Consider the following 19,034-nt stretch of genomic DNA (forward strand, 5'->3'; position numbering starts at 1 on the left):
TACGAAGCTATTTTCTTGCTAAACGTTTTTCAGGTTACCTAAAGAGCAGCGATTTGATGCGTCGCATTTAAAGATTTGGTTAATTTTTATGCTACTTCCGGCGGGACATCTAGAACCGGTTCTGTAACACTACCGGTTCAGATCTAGTCTGAGAATGTTTTCCTGCCTACTGTTTATCAGGTTATCGAAAAAGCCGCTATTCGATGTGTCGCATGCTTGGGTTTGGTTTGGTTCACTTTCATATTTGGCCACTTCCAGCGGGACACCCGGAACCTGTTCCGGAACACTACCGGTGCAGATATGGTCTGAGAATATTTTCCTCCCAGCTGTTCATCAGGTTATCGAAAAATCCGCTGTTTGATGTGTTGCATGCCTGGGTTTGGTTCACTTTCATATTTGGCCACCTCCGGCGGGACACCCAGATATGGTCTGAGAATGTTTTCCTGTCTACTATTCATCAGGTTATCGAAAAAGCCACTGTTTGATGTGTCGCATGCATGGGTTTGGTTCACTTTCATATTTGACCACTTCCGGCGAGACACCCAGAACCGGTTCCGGAACACTACCGATTCAGATATGATCTGAGGCTATTTTCCTGCTTTCCGTTCATCAGGTTATAGAAAATGCCGTGGTTTGATGTGTCGCATGCATGGGTTCGTAGCGTTTTCATATCTGGCCCCTTCCTGGGGTACCGATCCGGAACACCAAAATGGCCATAACTCCGGAACGGCTGGACCGATCTGAACCATTTTCAATAGGAAACAATGGGACAAAATGCCCTGTCGAATGAACCATCGGTCGTTGAAATCGGTTGATATTTACTATCTAAAAATGAGGTGACCTTTTTATACACATACACACACACACACGCACATATGCACACACATACACACACACACACACACACACACACACACACACACACACACACACACACACACACACACACACACACACACACACACACACACACACACACACACACACACACAGACATCATCTCAACTCGTCGAGCTGAGTCGATTGGTATATAACACTTGACCCTCCGGAGGCTCTATCAAATTTTCGTTTTTGGAGTGAACATATAGCCTTTCGGTGCACCTTGGTGTACGAGAAAGGCAAAAAGCTCACAAGCGAAACGGATCCATAAAAAGCGACGGATTCAACCCCGATCCACTCGCACTCAACATACGGTCGGAAGTGTGGGAAAACGAATTTGCGGTGGAAAAATGCTTGTGAAAACGTTGACAAGCGGAATGATTGTTGCTCTCGACGCGTGGCGCGCGCACTTGGCAAATGTGAGCATTGTTGTCCACCTGCGCAACGTCGCTCCTTTATTGCATAACCGTTGTGCATTGCGTTGTGATGGTCGGTGATGCTTTGTTAACAGAGCATTTCCGGAAAATGAAATGATAATTTGATTTTCGTTGCTGCATTTTTTGCCTTTCTCGTACACCAAGGTGTACCGAAAGGCTATATGTACACTCCAAAAATGAAATTTTGATAGAACCCCCGGAGGGCCAAGTCTTATATACCAATCGACTCAGCTCGACGAGTTGAAATGATGTCTATGTGTATGTATGTGTGTGTGTATGTATGTGTGTGCGTGTGTATGTGTGTATGTGTACAAAAATGTCACCTCACTTTTACATAGTAAATATCATCCGACTTCAACGCTTTTGGTTTCAATCGACGCGGAATATTGTCATATTGTTTCCTATTGAAAATGGTTTTAATCGGTCCAGCCGTTCCGGAGTTATGGCCATTTAGGTGTTCTGGACCAGTACCCCAGGAAGGGGCCAGATATGAAATTGCAACAAACCCATGCATGCGACCCATCAAACCACGGCATTTTCGATTATCTGATGAACGGTAAGCAGGAAAATAGCCGCGGACTGTATCTGAACCGGTAGTGTTCCGGAACCGGTTCTGGGTGTCCCGCCGGAAGTGGCCAAATATAAAAGTGAACCAAACCCATACATGCGACACATCAAATCACCGCTTTTTCTGTAACCTGCTGAATGGTAAACAGGAAAATAGTCTCAGACTATATCTGATCCGGTAGAGTTCCGGAACTAATTCGGGGTATCCCGCCAGAAGTGGCCAAATATAAAAGTGAACTTCGCGACTCATCCTGGCGTAGAAATCGTCGCTTGCCAAATGAACGTAAAGGGTAAAGAACTTTGCGTAGCTTCCGTTTACATTCCTCCAAGAATTTCAATTAACCGCCGTCATCTTTGGAATGCGGTTTCTGCACTATCACATCCAGTTTTAATTCTGGGTGATATGAACGCGCATGGTACAGGGTGGGGCGAACCATATGACGATAATAGAGCGGCCATTTTCTATGATTTGTGCGACGATTTCAATTTGAACATTTCAAATACAGGTGAAGTGACACGTATTGCATCTGACGGCAAAGAAAGTCGTCTCGACCTATCACTGGGGTCAAGCTCACTATCTTTCGATTGCTTGTGGAAGGTAATCGAGGATCCTCATGGTAGTGATCACTTACCCATTATAACCACCATAAAACATAATAGTGAAAGGTTAGACCAGCCAATTCAGGTTCCTTTTGACCTCACAAGGAATATCGATTGGCAAAAGTATGCAGAAGCGGTATCTTTTGGCATCGAATCATTCAATCCCCTCCCACCTTTGGATGAGTATCGATTCCTGTCTGAACTGATATATAAGAGTGCATTAGAATCACAAAAACGACGTGTTCCAAGTGCAACCTTCAAAAGAAGACCAGCCACACTAGGTTGGGATGATGATTGCACCCAGTTGTATCTTAAAAAATCTGATGCTTTCAAAACTTTTCGTAGGCACGGTACCTCAGATCTTTATCAAGAGTACGCAAAGCTCGAAAGACAGCTGAGAAACCTGCTGAAAGCGAAGAAGCGTAGTTATTGGCGACACTTCATTGAGGGTCTCTCAAGAGAAACTTCAATGACAACGCTTTGGAGAGTGGCTCGCAACATGCGAAACCGCTCTTCTTCCAATGAGAATGACGAATACTCCAACCGTTGGATATTCAGCTTTGCGAAAAAGGTCTGCCCAGACTCAGTCCCAGCACAACCGATTTCTTGGGAAACATCCCCAAGAGACGGTTCTCTGGACAGACCCTTCACTATGCTGGAACTTTCTATGGCTCTTCTTTCATCAAACAATTCCGCTCCGGGACGCGATATGATCAAGTTCAATCTTCTAATGAATCTCCCAGACATCGCGAAAAGACGATTACTGGACCTGTTCAACTCATTCATGGAGAACAACATCGTTCCGCATGAATGGAGACAGGTCAAAGTAATAGCTATTCAAAAGCCTGGTAAACCAGCGTCTGATCATAATTCATACCGCCCAATTGCTATGTTATCATGTTTAAGGAAATTGTTGGAAAAAATGATCCTATCACGACTCGATCATTGGGTCGAATCGAATAACTTGCTTTCAAATACACAGTTCGGGTTTCGCAAGGGCAAAGGAACAAACGATTGTCTAGCGTTGCTTTCAACAGATACTCAACTGGCCTTTGCGGAAAAGGAGCAACTGGCTTCAGTTTTCTTGGATATTAAGGGCGCCTTTGATTCAGTTTCCATAGGAATATTGTCAGAAAAACTGCACAATAGTGGACTTCCAGGAATTTTAAATAATTTCTTGTATAATTTGTTGTCAGAAAAACATATGAGCTTCAATCTCGGACAACTGACAACTTCCAGAATAAGTTACATGGGCCTACCCCAAGGCTCATGTTTAAGTCCCTTGCTTTATAATTTTTACGTGAAAGACATTGATAGTTGCTTGGAAGGACAATGCACGCTAAGACAACTTGCAGATGATGCTGTGGTTTCTCTAAAAGGCCCACATGCAGAAATGTTGCAAAGACCATTGCAAAATTCTCTAAATAATCTGTCAATCTGGGCAAGAGATTTAGGGATCGAGTTTGCTCCGCAAAAAACTCAATTGGTTGTGTTTTCTAGAAAGCGGAACCCAGCCCAACTGAAACTCAATCTTTTGGGAATAGAAATCGACCAGTCTTTGACTTCGAAATACCTTGGGGTCTGGTTTGATTCAAAAGGCACTTGGGGTACCCAAATCAAGTATTTGGTGCAAAAATGTCAACAAAGGATCAATTTTCTACGCACAATTACCGGAACATGGTGGGGTGCTCACCCGGAAGACCTCATAAAACTTTACAAAACGACTATTCTCTCTGTTATTGAGTATGGCTCTTTCTGCTTCCACTCAGCAGCAAACTGCCACCTAATAAAGTTGGAACGAATTCAATACCGTTGTTTGCGTATTGCTCTCGGCTGTATGCACTCAACGCATAATGCGAGCCTCGAGGTCCTGGCAGGGGTGAAACCTCTCCAGAACCGATTCTGGGAGCTCTCGCTAAGGTTACTTATCAAGTGTGGAGTGAGCAACACACTTGTCATTGAAAATTTCGAAGAAATGCTCAGTCTGAACACTCAATCAAAATTCATGAGAATCTATCTGTTCTACATGTCATCTGATATAAGCCTACCAAGTTATAATCCTCCCCGTGTACACTTCACTAATGACAGTTCCTCTGTTAAATACGATCTGTCCATGAAACAAGCTATTCATGGAATACCAGATCAACTTCGATGTATATCTATTCCTCGCATTTTTAACGAAAAGTACCAAAATGTCAATTCCTGTAAGAGATTCTTCACTGATGGGTCTCGCATAAATGGATCCACTGGTTTCGGTGTTTTCAATGAAAATTTCACCGCCTTCCGCAAACTTCAGGAACCTTGTTCGGTTTATGTTGCTGAGCTGGCAGCAATCAACTTCGCTTTGGGGATGATTTCCAACATGCCCGTAGACCATTTCTTCATCTTCTCGGATAGCACAGCGCAACATTTTTTTGTCTCAAGAGCAAACTTATGTGTCTCCGGAGGATTTTGGGCCGCTGAATCTGAATCCGGGCTCAGATTTGCTCTAACACGTCACAATTTTGAGCTATACCTTAATTTATAGGGCAAAATATGCGATTTTGGACTTTTTTGACTGCAAGCCATTAAGCTTGGAAATATTTTTTTAAGCAATTAAAAGGTTAATTGGTCAATTAACATCTAAATTAACGACTCATGCAAAATATTTCGTTTTACCTAATCAAATTTGATAGATTTAAGCATTTTATGTTTAGTATGAAAACTTGCATGCAACTTTTGGAGGATGACTTCTATGGGAAATATCGTACCTAATATAAATCGCTTAAAACTATCAAATTCGATTTGGTCAAACGAAATATTTTGCATGAGTCGTTAATTTAGATGTTAATTGACCAATTCACCTTTTGATTGTTTAAAAAAATATTTCCAAGCTTAATGGCTTGCAGTCAAAAAAGCCCAAAATCGCATATTTTGCCCTATAAATTGAGGTATAGCTCAAAATTGTGACGTGTTGGAGCAAATCTGAGCCCGGATTCGGATTCAGCGGCCCAAAATCCTTCGGAGACACATAAGTTTGCTCTTGAGACAGACAAAAAGTAAATTTTTGTTACGCTGTGTAGCCTTAGTTCGATTGAGGCACTCCGGTCGATGAAACCTGTAAAACATTCATCTTACTTTCTTACAAAAATAAGGGAGCAGATGGGTGCACTGGTCGAAAGATCATACAAGATTACCTTTGTATGGGTCCCCTCACATTCCTCAATTTATGGCAATGAGAAGGCGGACTCTCTCGCAAAGGTGGGCGCACAGGAAGGTGAGATCTATGATAGAAGAATTTCACATGATGAATTTTTCCATTTTGTTCGCCAGAGTGAGAAGAGATTCAAAGTTGGCAAAATGATTGGCGAGATGGCCAGCTGGGACGGTGGTTATATTCCATTATTCCTAATGTTTCTTTGCGAGTGTGGTGGTATGGTCTGGATGTAAGTCGCAATTTCATTCGCGTGATGTCAAGACTTATGTCCAACCATTACTCGCTAGACGCGCATTTACACAGGATTAACCTCGCGTTGAGCAATGTTTGTACTAAGTGCGGTTCCGGTTATGATGACATCGACCACGTAGTTTGGCAATGCCCGGATAATGACGCCTCCAGAGCGCTACTTTTGGATACCCTTGAGGCCCGAGGTAGACAACCCTTTGTTCTTGTGAGAGATGTGTTGGGGACCCGCGATGTCACATAATGGGATGTATTTTCGACTTTCTTCGCTCTGCTGGTATAAAAGTTTAATTTGCTTGTGTTTTCTTCTCCAGTTTTTTTTTTTCTCTGTTTTGTCCTCTTTGTGTTACCAAGCTGCTCCTGGCCATCCGGAAAACCAAGTCCCACAACAAGTTGGTACCAACACCACAAGGCACCGAATACGCTAGCAAGATGCGATTCACCCCCGGATGAGCAGCAGTGAAACCTTTGGCCCAATCCTTACCCTGTCCATCCCTCAAAATGTGACCTTCTAACCTCGAGCTGCCACGAGTACCCTGGCTTCCACCCATTACTAACAGATATCATTAAAAAGTTATTACTCTGTATAATGTATACTATTAAGTACAAAGAAAGATCCTCGGCTCCGTAAAGCGTTATACGCGATTGAGCCCCAAATAAACGAACTAGATAAAAAAAATAAAAGTGAACCAAACCCATGCATGTGACACATCAAATCGCCGCTTTTTCTATAACCTGAGGAACGGTAAGCAGGAAAATAGTCTCAGATCATATCTAAACCGGTAGCAACCCGGAACCGGTTCCTGGTGTCCCGCCGGAAGTAACCTAACTCATACATGCGATACATCAAATCGTGGCCTTTTCGATTACTTCTACGATCAGCAAGAAAATAAGCTAAGCCCACATTAGAAACTACTGATAGTGTTCCGGAATCGGTTCGAGGTGTCTCGCTGAAAGTGGCCGAATGTAAAAGAGAATCAAAACAATATTCGCGACACATCAAATGGCTTTTAAGGTATCCTGATGAACGGTTACCAAGAAAAAATATCTCAGATCATGCTTGGGAAAACTAGTAGTGTCCCAGAATCGGTCCCCGGTTTCCCTCTGGATGTGATCGAATGTAAAAGGGAACCGAACTCCATGCATGCTCTTCATCAAATTACGGTTTTTTTCGATAGGCTGATGAAAGGTTTTCAAGAAAATCAGCTCAGATTACGTTAGAGACCACCGATAGTATTCCACAACCGGTTTCAGGTGTCCCGCCGGAAATGGTCAAATGTAAAAATGAATCATATAAATTTTCCGGAACCGGATAAGGGTGTCCCACTGGAAGTGGACATACATAAAAGTGAATCAAACCCATGCGGTACATCAAAATGCTTTTTTGTCAGTAACCTGATGCATGGATAATAAGAAAAAAGGCACAGTCCACAGAATTTACTACCGGTAGTGATTTTATTTTCGGGTAACCTGATTAACAGTTTTCATAAACTCAGATCACATTTAAATATACCGGTAGTGTTCCGGAATCATTTCCGGGGGTCTCGTAAGCAACACAAAATAGACTCAGACTACATAAGAGGCTACCGGTGGTGTTGCAGAAGCAGCGTTGGGTGCTTTAGCGGAATTACGAAAGTGAACTAAATGAATGCAAGCAATAGATATGTGTAAGAGAACCAAGAACCTAAAAAAACTAAAGCGATCTCATCAAATCACACCATTTTAGATTCCTGAGACGTAAATTTACAGTAGGATGGATCAACGTTGTATGGAAAAATTAAAATTTAAGCGCATCAGCCCGGAACATTCTTTTAAATCTTTATTTGCGTCTAAAATTACTGCGCAAAATTTTGATGCGACTGGAGGGCGAGCTCTGTAATGTGGTTGATATTTGAATGTGATATGGCATTGGCAATTCAAATTACTACATAACAAATTCTACATGAATTTTGTAACCAATGATAACAAAATATAGCATAAAGTGTGCAGATAAAATTTTGTCAAAGTGATCTGCGAAAAAAAGTTTAATCCTGGCTAGTAATTATCATCTTGGTATGATTCAGCCTCCAGTGAAGGTGGTCAAGCAGTCAACTGAAAGTACTGATACTTTCAGCTCTGCCCATACGTTCAACATAACGTCGGAATAAGTGCCCCAATTCGATGATGACCCTGATAAAATTCTTGATTTTCTAAATAAAGTATTCTCATGATTCAGAAATTCTTAGGTGGTACAGTCCCAGATCGCTGTTATAAGCATTTCCTCCTTCTCGTCCGTTACCAAAGCACAGAGATTTGGGGCTGATCACAGACTCTAAGGCAAGATTGATTGCGTCGACGGAAAGATCATGAGTACATATTCGACGAGAAAGGCTCTATCACCACTAGGTGGATAAATCTGGGTTTTTTCTTCTGCCATCATGGCAATACAAATAAACTCTGGAGCCCGCATGTAAAACCAAAGATATAAATCACGAAAGAAATTGCAATTATCCTGTCACATTCGTTTTTTGTCCAAATTGTGAGGACGAACGTAAAAAAGCGAATAATGAAGAGCCGATCTCTCGTCCATATATCACGCGTCTAATTGAAGGCTGGCAGAAGCGCGCTTATGGATGTGACTGCCGCCGTCAGACCGTTCCGTGCTTCAACGCAAAGCAGGACCTTTTTTTGCATGATATCGATGCAACCACATCGCACACGGCAGGCACAGTGTTTATTAAATTCTCCAGCGTAATCATTTTCCGATTCTGTTTCGATTTCATAAAGCTTTCACTGATAGGATTATTTATATTTTCATTGGATTTTGTTTGTTCTACGGATTTCAGCACATTCATCCGGTGGCTTTTTTCTGCGGAAAAAAGCCTTTGAATTAACTGACTGCGCCACTTGCACCACCACCACATTCACATTTATTACTCAATTCTAACACACAATCATGCAAACCCGAAAGGAAGAAAGTTATGATCTCAATTATATAATTATGTAGTATTGCAAAAATATGACAATTTTCGATGTTTTTGTCATCCGTCACGGCATGCCAAATAAATGTTCTACCCCTACTTTTGTTTTTCATGAAAATGTTATGTATTTTTTAAATTGATTTCAATGTATCAGTTCGCAGTACTTGTTTTAAAAATATCAAACTAGGGAAATCACTGTTACATGGAAGCGTATCGAGAAAATCTTCCGAAAGACTACTAAATCTATCCCATTCTATGGTAGTCTCAATAGTCTCATACTACATTTTGCTGCCTTTGAAAATAGTAAACATTTTGATCAAAACATATTCTAGCTAAGGTAAAAGAATGAGTTGCAATATTTTTTGAAATTATACATTCTTAAGAACCAAATTTGGCTATTCAGCAATTCTCGGGATTCGCTTGTGTCAACGTGGAGGGAAAATCTGCGCTCATTTATTGTAGTAGCAGCAGCAGAAACATAGCCAATATCTGGCAGGAAATTATTTTTCAGCATGATCACACGCGTTGAATCGGAGTTGTGTCCTAACTATGCAGCATGCACTCAATCGGTCACTCCATCAGCCGTCGGTCAGCAGTGAAATATGAAATGAAAGGGCCCTGAAAAAAAAACTGCCGATAAACTAAACTCAGTTCCATTTCATTGAGGATGCTCGAAAAAGTGCTTTAAAATTGGGTAATTTTTTGTACAGCTTTGATTGCACGAATGGAGGTCATCCAACAGGACGTGGAAGCAACCATTTGAAGACAAATTAGTTTTAAAGAGGTTTTAAGAATCATCAAGTCCACAGGGAAAATAATCTGTGTGAGCTACGCACCCAGACAAAAACAGTTGCTGTCAGATGGCATCTGAAAGATAATAGAGAAGCCGATCTTTGTTTATTCACGTTTCAGATGGGGTTACAGTTCTGCCACCGTTCCAAATGTTCTTGCAATAATGTCCATGTCGTCAGCGAAACAGACAAATTGCTTGGATTTCGTGAAAATTGTATCCCAGCTGTCGAGCCCGGGTCGTCGCATAAAAGCTTTCAGGGCGATATTGAACAGTAGAGATAAGTCCATCACCTTGTCGCAGTCTCGGCGAGATTCGAACGAACTAGACAGATCACCCGAAACCCTTACGCAGTTTTTTACGCTGTCCATCGTCGCTTTCATCAGTCTAGTGAGCTACCAGGAACAGCCGTTCTCGTCCATGATTTAGCTCTGTGTGTTCGATATTGTCGTTCGCCGCCTTGAAGTCGATAAACGAGTGATGCGTTGGGAGCTGGTATTCACGGCATTTCTGGAGGATTTGCCATACGGTGAAGATCTGGTTCGATAAAGCCGGCTGGGAATTATGCAGCATGCGTGATGCTGGACTGTATGACGACCGTGTCAACAGGGTAAAGACTGGTGATAATAGCGGGTGACGTTAATGCCTGGGCCGTGGAATGGGGAAGCCGTTTCACGAACCAGCGGAGTCAGATCCTTCTGGAGACACTGGCCATACTAGATGTCGACCTGGTTAACATCGGTACCAAGAGTACGTTTAATCGGAACGGTGTGAAGTCGGTTATTGGTGTTACTTTTTGTAGTCCTGACCTAACAAGTAGTTCGAACTGAAGAGTGAACAAATGCTACACAGCGATCACCTGGTAGTTCACTACAGTACCGACTACAACCACAGCAGGTAGCGGGTAGAGGAAGATGTGGCCAGGCCAAGGCTGAACCCTCGCAGGTGGAAGACATCATACCTTTACTAAGAGGTATTTAGGGAGGCGCTCCGCCATGAGTGACACCTACTTGGTTTAGACGACGACAAGCTGGTAGCGGTGCTCTCGTGTGCGTGCGATGCGACCATGCCTAGGCAAGTCCACCCTAGAAATAGGAGATCACAAGCTTACTGCTAGACTCAAGCGATTGCGGACCTGCTTCGCGCCAGCCTACGGGCTATGCGGTGGACGCAGCGAGCACAAACTGAAGAAGAGCGAAACGAACTGCTGCTCTGCCGTAATTCTGCAAAGTGACGTAAGCGCCATTCAAAATGTCGAATTTTTTTGGTATATTATTTATAATATCTGGAGTTAAAATAACACTGTGGTATGCCTGCTGCATTAGAATGCAAGATCTAGTCGTAATCTATGACCTATGGAAAGAAACTTAGAGAATGACCAAGAGTTTTATGAATAACAACCAAAACATGGGTCAAAACTATCAATGTCGCTTACGTCACTTTGCAGAATTACGGCAGTGCTGGTGTTCACTGCTGCCAATGTCGCGCTGAAGACTGAGATAAGGGCCGACAAAAAGGCCTTCTTTGAGGGGGTCTGTCGGAGTGCCAATGTGAATCAGTGGGGTGATGCCTACAGGATCGTGATGACCAACACAAAAGGTGTAATGGCTCCTCCAGAGCAGTCTCTAGATATGTTGGAGGGGATCATCGAGGGGTATTTTCCGTGTCATGATCCTAATCCTTGGCATCCTTTCGTAGGACACCCGGGGACTGGAATTAGCGATGAGAAAAGGGTCACCGATGAGGAGTAAGTGGGGATAGCAAAGTCCCTTGGTGTAGGTAAGGCCGGTTCGGACGGAGTTCCGAACCTGGCCTTAAATTACAGAGGCTCCCGAGACGTTCCAGATTTCTGCTATGCAAAAATGCCTGGACGAAGGAGTTTTCCCAGAAGTATGAAAGAGGCAGACCTGGTTCTATTGCCAAAGGCGGGAAACTACCCAGAAATCCGCCGGCATATAGACCATTATGCTTGCTCGAGACAGTGGGGAAGGTACTCGAAAAAAAAAATGTGAGAGTAGAATGTTGAGGCACACAGAGGGTGTAAATGGTCTCTCGTGTAGCCAGTACGGCCTCCGAAATGGGAGGTCGACCGTAGACGCTATCATGTCGTTTACAAAATCCACCGAGATAGCGCGCCAGCGCAAGAGAAGTGGAATTTGCTTCTGTGCGGTAGTGACTCTGGATGTAAGGAACGCGTTCAATACCGCCAGTTGGCCGGCTATTACCGAAGCGCTCCTCCGTCTGGGGATACCCGGGTACCTGTATAAGATTCTCGGAAGTTACTTCTAGAATCGAGTGCTAGTTTACGACACAGAGTTGGGTCGGAAGTGCTTTCTCATAACCTCCGGAGTTCCGCGAGTTTCCATCCGGGGTCCGGTGTTATGGAATATCATTTACGACAGTGTTGAGGTTAGAGTTCCAAGTGGTGTGGAGATCGTCAACGTTGCTGACGACATGACGCTGGAAGTCTACGGTGAATTGATCGACTACCCACTCGATCAAGGTAGTGGAGGCGTGGATGAGATCCATAAAACTGGAATTGGCTTACCACAAAACTGAGGTGGTGGTAGTGAATAACTGAAAGTCGGAGCAGCAAGCGGTGATCAGTGAAGGCGCTCAGCCAAACACTTGGGGTGATGATGCACGATAAGCTTACCTTCACAGGCTACATTGATTTTGCGTGAAATGGAGCCTCCACAACACTGTCCCGGGTGGTGTCCAATAGCTCTGCTGTGTATGCCAGTAAGCACGAGCTTCTGGCTAGTGTTGCCTCGTCCTTAAGTAACACAGTTGTCACGGAAAAGTCACGGCGGCGCAGATTTTTGTTACGGAAACAATTACTTACTTGCTAGAAGTAAGTCACAATGACTTCTGCGCAACAAAAATTTGCGCTTCCGTGTCTTTTCTGTGACAAGTGTGTTACTTATGTCTTTACTAAGTGGCGGCCCGGCTAGGGACTCGGCTCTTAGTACTGAAAGCTACCTGGTAAGCTGGAAAGTTCTTATAGGCTAATAAGCCTGAGAGTTGGAACAGTTCCACTCAAGGAAAGTGGACTCACAGGTTGATCCCGAGGGAAGACAGTTGGGATAACAGGCGCCATTCAACCTAACCCAGGCCCTTACGGGCAAATGGTTACTTCCGACTATATCTACATCGTTTTGGTCATGCGGGTTCTCCCGAATGTCCGGTTTGTGCTGGATCAGTGGAAATGGCGGAACACGTTTTGTTCGTGTGCCCACGTTTTCGCACAATGCGTGACCGCATGCTTGCTACATGCGGAGAAGACACAACTCTGGGCAATCTCGTCCTGAGAATGTGCAATGCTGAGTTTGACTGGATTGCTGTTTCAACGGCTATCATCTACTTGTCTTAGAGCTATACAGTAGGCGGTGCGTGGACTCGGGGAATGGCTAGGTCAGACGCTATACAAGAGGTGGTCAAAGGATTCGGAGTCGGCTACGTAGGTCATACCGATGCCCTGCGGCCGAAATCGACCCTTGCAGCAGCGGGGAGAACATGCTGGTAGCGTTGCTGTCACTTCGGACTACTGGGTTGGATCCAAGCCCGCGATTGAAAAGGAGACACGGCAAGGTCGGGGCAGGTGGAGGCCCCTGTGTGCAGGTTGATAGGGCCTTACTTACGGGAAGGTCAAATTGCTGTGCACGCGGTATCAGTTGTGCAGTTGAAATTAGGCGTGGTGTCGACCCTGCCTGCCTTTCGAGGACAACGAGAGTGGTAAGAACCACTCGTAGAACTGGCTAAGCACCAGCATACTACCTTGATGGACTCTTCAAAGCGAGTCATTTTTGCTGCAGCTTACGAAGGGTTTGGCGACCATGGAAATGTAGTTTAGTGAGTCGAGGAATGAGTCGTCCTGGCTTTTACTTTTATTATAGAAGATGGTCCTTATTACCTGGACCACCCTGTACAGTTATCTTTTGAGCAGATTATCCCCATGGCTTGGAAGCAAAAAAAATAATACGGCGCTAGTTGGGGTGAGTGAGTACAGGGTAAGTCGAAAGATGAACTAATTTAGAGTCGTATCAAATCCATATGTTTTTTAATTTATCGCTGAGCTTAAAAGCAAGCCATCAGCACCTGATAGGACTAGTTTCATACTTACGACATACGTTTGAAAATACACCTAGGACGAAGTCACTTGCGTTGAATGAAATTATATCCCTCAGTAATCCCTCTAATCTAGGCACAGTACTTTGACGAAACATAAAGAACATATTTAGGCCAACAATTCGAATATACATCCTCTACTTCCTTATTCCATCCGCAGAATTCTCCATGTCAAATACTAAACGCGATGAAGCGTACCAGAAAAATAAGAGGGAAGGCTTAATGAAATGGAAGACGCTTTTGTCTTCGTCGCATATCTGCTGTGGGTATCGTTTGGCGTTTTCCCATCATCAGACACATGTGGGATGTCTGTCTAGGTCTAGGGCGAGCGAGCGAGCATTGCCAGAAGCGCCATAAATTTTCCGGCGTCATTCGAACTAATACACGCATAATCTCTTATCAGCATACGGGCCAGTAGACCTGACGTAGCCAAAAGTAGGACGAAAAGCTCACACTGGCAATTAGGAAAGAACCTCGTAAAATTGTTCCATTTTGCTCTCTTCCTACAGCAAATGAGCGGCTGTCATAATGCTCTGCGCTGCTGGCTGCTTTATGGATCAAAAGTTGATTGGGAAGTTCACAATGGAGAAAATGCCGGACTTGGCGTGCGCGATGATGAAGCCAAACAGGAAGCCCAATTGTACCCAACAACGGAATGGCGCGACTGACTGGTCAGAAAAGGATGAACACAGATAAATAATTATTTCCTGTACATTGGCATTTATTGTGGTTGGTGTGATAATGAACCCAGTCCGGAATAGCCGCAACCACCAGTGAGGTTTGGTCAACACGACGCGATGCGGGAATCTGCCGGGCATTTGGTGGACGATTAGGGATTGCGTTGAAGGTTGAAGGTTTGGAACATGGAGTTTACAATGTATTGCAGTTGTGACAACTGAAGAGGGAAAGATAGAAAGATCATAACTGGTGATAGAGAGTTATGAAAAGAGAAACATACGAGCATAGGAAGATAAGAAGATGTGAATATAGAAAAAAGAGGACATAATGTTAGAAGAATAGAAAGATAGGAAGATGAAATAATAAGAAGAAAGTAAGATAGAGAGGGAGAAGGATATAAAGAACGAAAGGCAGGCAAAAAGATAGGAAAATTTGAAAATAGCAAGACGGGAGGACACCTGGTGATACGGTTGAATTCACATTGAATATATAGCCTTTTAGTACACTTGGGTGCACGAGAAGAGTAAAACATTCAAGCCTGCATTAGAAAACATTAAATTGGTGAAAGTCCATCATCGTGATAACCGACACCAAGGAACGACTCCTCTGCACTGTGAAGCGAAACTCTAACTCGATCCGAAAGACCGAGATTTCAAGCAAAGTGAAATAAAATGCGATAGCGAGAACAATGAATGCGAAGCGCAATAAAAATCTCAGGCCCAGCCGGGAGTTTGATTCTGGCAGTTTGCCGGCCCATCCCGAACACCAAGAATTACACATCACCGAGGAGAAAAGAAGGCGTCTTGCTTGACACAATCTTGGGATGTGATTTTTATTGTCACACCATTTGCAGAGTGCTCAATGTTCTCCATTCACTTGCCTATCTTCGCTCGCTGCCAGCCAGCGACCGCATTGTCATCATCATCGTTCCTTGAGCTCTAGCTTTTTACGAGCATCGCATCGGGGCTTTCATCGCCCCTACTTGGGGCTGGACATCCGACGACTGGCTCAGGTTGGACTCTATTCTGATTTTCCATCTGCTCATCGCACGGACAAGTGGGCAGTCACCAGAATGTCAGACTGATTTAGAAAGTACCTACCTTCCGTACAATAACGTCATGACCGGAACAACGGATGGCAGCATTAGGGTTCTTTCTTTATCTTGATGATGTCTTTAAAACTGTCAATGTCTTGCATCGACTTCCTCCTCCTCTCCTCTTCTTGGCGTACCGTCCTCACTGGGACAAAGCCTGCTTCTCAGCTTGTTCAATGAGCACTTCCACAGTTTTTAACTGAGAGCTTCCTCTGCCAATGACCATTGTGCATGTGTATATTGTGTGGCAGGCACGAAGATACTCTATGCCCAAGGAAGTCAAGGAAATTTCCTTAACGAAAAGATCCTGGACCGACCGGGAATCGAACCCGTCACCCTCAGCATGGTCATGCTGAATACCCGTGCGTTTACCGCCTCGGCTATATGGGCCGACTTAGTCATTTCGATTTGAAATAAATAGTTCATTTTATATCAATTTCTTATAATTTCTTTTTGTCATCTTTTAGGTTGATCTTCGGCATATCGATGAAGTCAACGATACGAACGTAGTAGAAGTAGGAGTGGATTTGTCGGAGTTCTACACGTCAGTCGAGTGGGACATTCTAGAAGTTCCTGCCGTCAGGTAAGACATAGAAAAAGTTGGAGGGGCCATATACACGACAAAATTTCGACGCACAAAAAATAATTATTCAGGGATTTTTTTAATCAATTTTTGGAGCTTTTGTAATTTAATATTACCTACTGCACTTCCTTTTCACAAGTAACACACTTTTCACAGAAGAGTCACGGCGGCGCAAGTTTTTGTTGCGTAGGAGTCTCGCTGTGACTTACTCCTAGCAAGTAAGTTTTTATTTGTTGGATGTAAGTCACAGTGACATCTGCGCAACAACAACCTGCGCCACCATGACTCTTCTGTGACAAGTGAGTTAATTGGGTTCTTCACTGATGACAGTTTTCCATTTATCTAATGTCGAATTCGTTTATTCCCGACGGTGCACTGTACCGGTGTAGCAATTGCCACCGGATAAACGAACGGTTTCGGTGCAAGTTTTTGACAGCTTATGATGGTATTAGTAAGAGCGCGTGAGAAAGTCAATGAAAACAATAAAGGATATCAAAAATAAACATCAATGTTTTCCGTGATGAACAAAATAATTTTTTAGTCATTTGAATTTCATAAAATAATTTTTATTTATTTTTTATTTTTTACTTTCTATATCCAATTTAACAATTTTAAAAGTTTTAAGTAATCCACTTGTACATAATAAACTTGTAATAATAAATGTTACTTGGAAATTGTTATCCAATGTTTTAACACTCCTACATTATTTATCTTCTTCAAATTCTCATAATTTTTCAATTAAAAGCAACTTTTTAGAATTTAACAATTTCCGTTGCCTAATAAAAAAAGATGCTAACATACAATTGTAAACAATCTAAGCGCACAAATTTAACACAAAAAATTTTAAAGGCAGTTCAATGGAAAACGTTTAGCTACAACGTTTAACGAAAAATAAATATATGCTTTTTAAAACATAACGTTATTGAAACGCTCACATTAAAAACGCTTTAACCATACTTTAGTGACATTTGTTTGACTTTCAATGTAATTCAAAAATTCAATATTTGTTGTAAGAAAAAAAAATAGAATTTACGGTTTTTCAAACTGTTTGTACCTACAAAATGTTACTTTAGTAATATTTCAGTCCAATTTGAATGAATAGATTTTTATCAAGATTTTTATTCTATTCTGGGCTTATCAAAATTTTATTACGTCAATTTTTTCATAATTCTGTCACCATGCGACAGAAAATTCTAATGATTAAAATCATTTTAAGTAATCCACATATTTGCGATAATCAAAAAAAAAAAATAGTAATGGGAAAAATATACGTTGAATCAACTCTTTGAAATTTCATGTTACCGATAAATTTTGAAGATTCCTCAGAAGTTGATTAAAAGACGTGATAATATCGATCAAGTTTAAATAATTTTTAAACGCACAGATTTGCAGTTAAATGAATATCCAAGAAAACTGTTTACCTAATGCCGAAGAGAAAATCATCATTCTTACCAAAACAAAACCACGATACAAGTTCAGCGATATGCATGTATTGGTAAAACTAGCTTTGTACCTGCTACACCGAGCTCAAACTGGGTGTAGCATTTTCTTGCACCGGTGCCAATCGGGTGTCAAAACAGAACAGTACCTGCGAATAAACTAACGGTTTCGGTGCAAGTTTGCTACACCCGGTGGCAAAGCGGTGCAGGCAGTGCAAATAAACGAATTCGACATAAATGATCACTTTTTTATACATCGTTTATATTTAAGCCACAGGGCTGCTATCAAGGGCTGCGATAGCGCTGTGGATAAGAGAGACAGGTTCATTGTTTAATCTTGCATTCAAATCCCTGTCCATTTTTGTCCTGCGACTGACAAACAAGGGATGGGGAAATAGGGAAACTGGCAATACGTAGAACCAGTAAAGCTTCTTTAGTCACCCACTTCAGGTGTAATGCTGTGTCTTATTTTACAACACTCGGCGGTGATATCGATTTAGAACGACGTTATGCGTTGAGGTCCGAAGACCAAATTGAACTGATTTATTCGGCCTGGGAAGACCCCTTTTATAGGGCCAGCCAGACTGCCAAAAGTATATCATACAATGTGTTTACATAGAACCTTATGGAAGTTTCCTGGAGTGATTTATGCTTAGGTCAGCGGACGACGCGTCGTCGTCGTCTCGATCGAACCGTCGTATGCTCATATCGATTTGGCGAGCGATACATTGTTGTAATTAATTTGCAAACGTAAGCGTTGGGATACGAACGATAGCACGTTCGTCGCGTATGTAGAATTGGCTCGTTTTGCACTACACCTTTCCCCTTTTTCAGAAGAATGGCGTAGCTATTCTGATCAAGCATCACTTAAAGAATCTTTTACAATATATTTTGTTACATTTTTATGATTCGGTTTTTATGTACTTGTATTTCTTTTTTGTTGGAAATATCGATTATTTTACAATGTATATTGTCAACTTCTTTAATTTTGAATGGACCTATAAAATGTGGCTCAAGCTTTTTCCTATTTTCGTTTGATAAATACACCAAATCTCCTACAGAAACATCTATTGGATTTAAGTTATTATTCAAATTTTGTGTTCGTTTGATTTTTTGTTCTATTAAAATTTTCCTAGCTATTTCGCTTGATTTTTGCAGTTTGAATTTTAACTCTGTGTAGTATTCGTCCAAATTATATATCGGTTCTGGTGTAACTTTTTGCATATCCTGAGGAAGTTTGGCTTTTCTACCGAATACAAGTTCAAAAGGTGTATATTCGGTATCGGTGTGAGCAGTAGTGTTATAGGTAAATTCATAAAATTTAGTCCACTCATCCCAATCATTGTGGTGTACGTTGGAAAAATTTCGTAGGTATTCGTTTAAACACCTATGATTTCTTTCTAGTGCTCCAATGGATTGTGGATGGTAAGCAGTTGAG

At 42.3% G+C, this 19,034-nt stretch overlaps 1 protein-coding gene across 6 annotated transcripts in view; it reads left to right on the forward strand.

The window, feature by feature from the left end:
- The window catches only part of LOC109431392 (acetylcholine receptor subunit alpha-like), a 681,325-nt gene that overhangs the window by 530,353 nt on the left and 131,938 nt on the right, over positions 1–19,034 (forward strand). For all 6 annotated transcript variants that reach the window (XR_009996235.1, XM_062845640.1, XM_062845641.1 and 3 more), the window contains one exon: positions 16,042–16,157. Coding sequence is in view for 5 of the 6 variants with exons in the window: in XM_062845640.1 (XP_062701624.1) it covers positions 16,042–16,157 (116 nt within the window). In the remaining variant the exon portion in view is untranslated. The remainder of the gene's footprint in view (positions 1–16,041; positions 16,158–19,034) is intronic.

This window comes from Aedes albopictus, chromosome 1 (genome assembly GCF_035046485.1).
Source record: "Aedes albopictus strain Foshan chromosome 1, AalbF5, whole genome shotgun sequence".
Classification (NCBI taxonomy): Eukaryota; Metazoa; Arthropoda; class Insecta; order Diptera; family Culicidae; genus Aedes; species Aedes albopictus.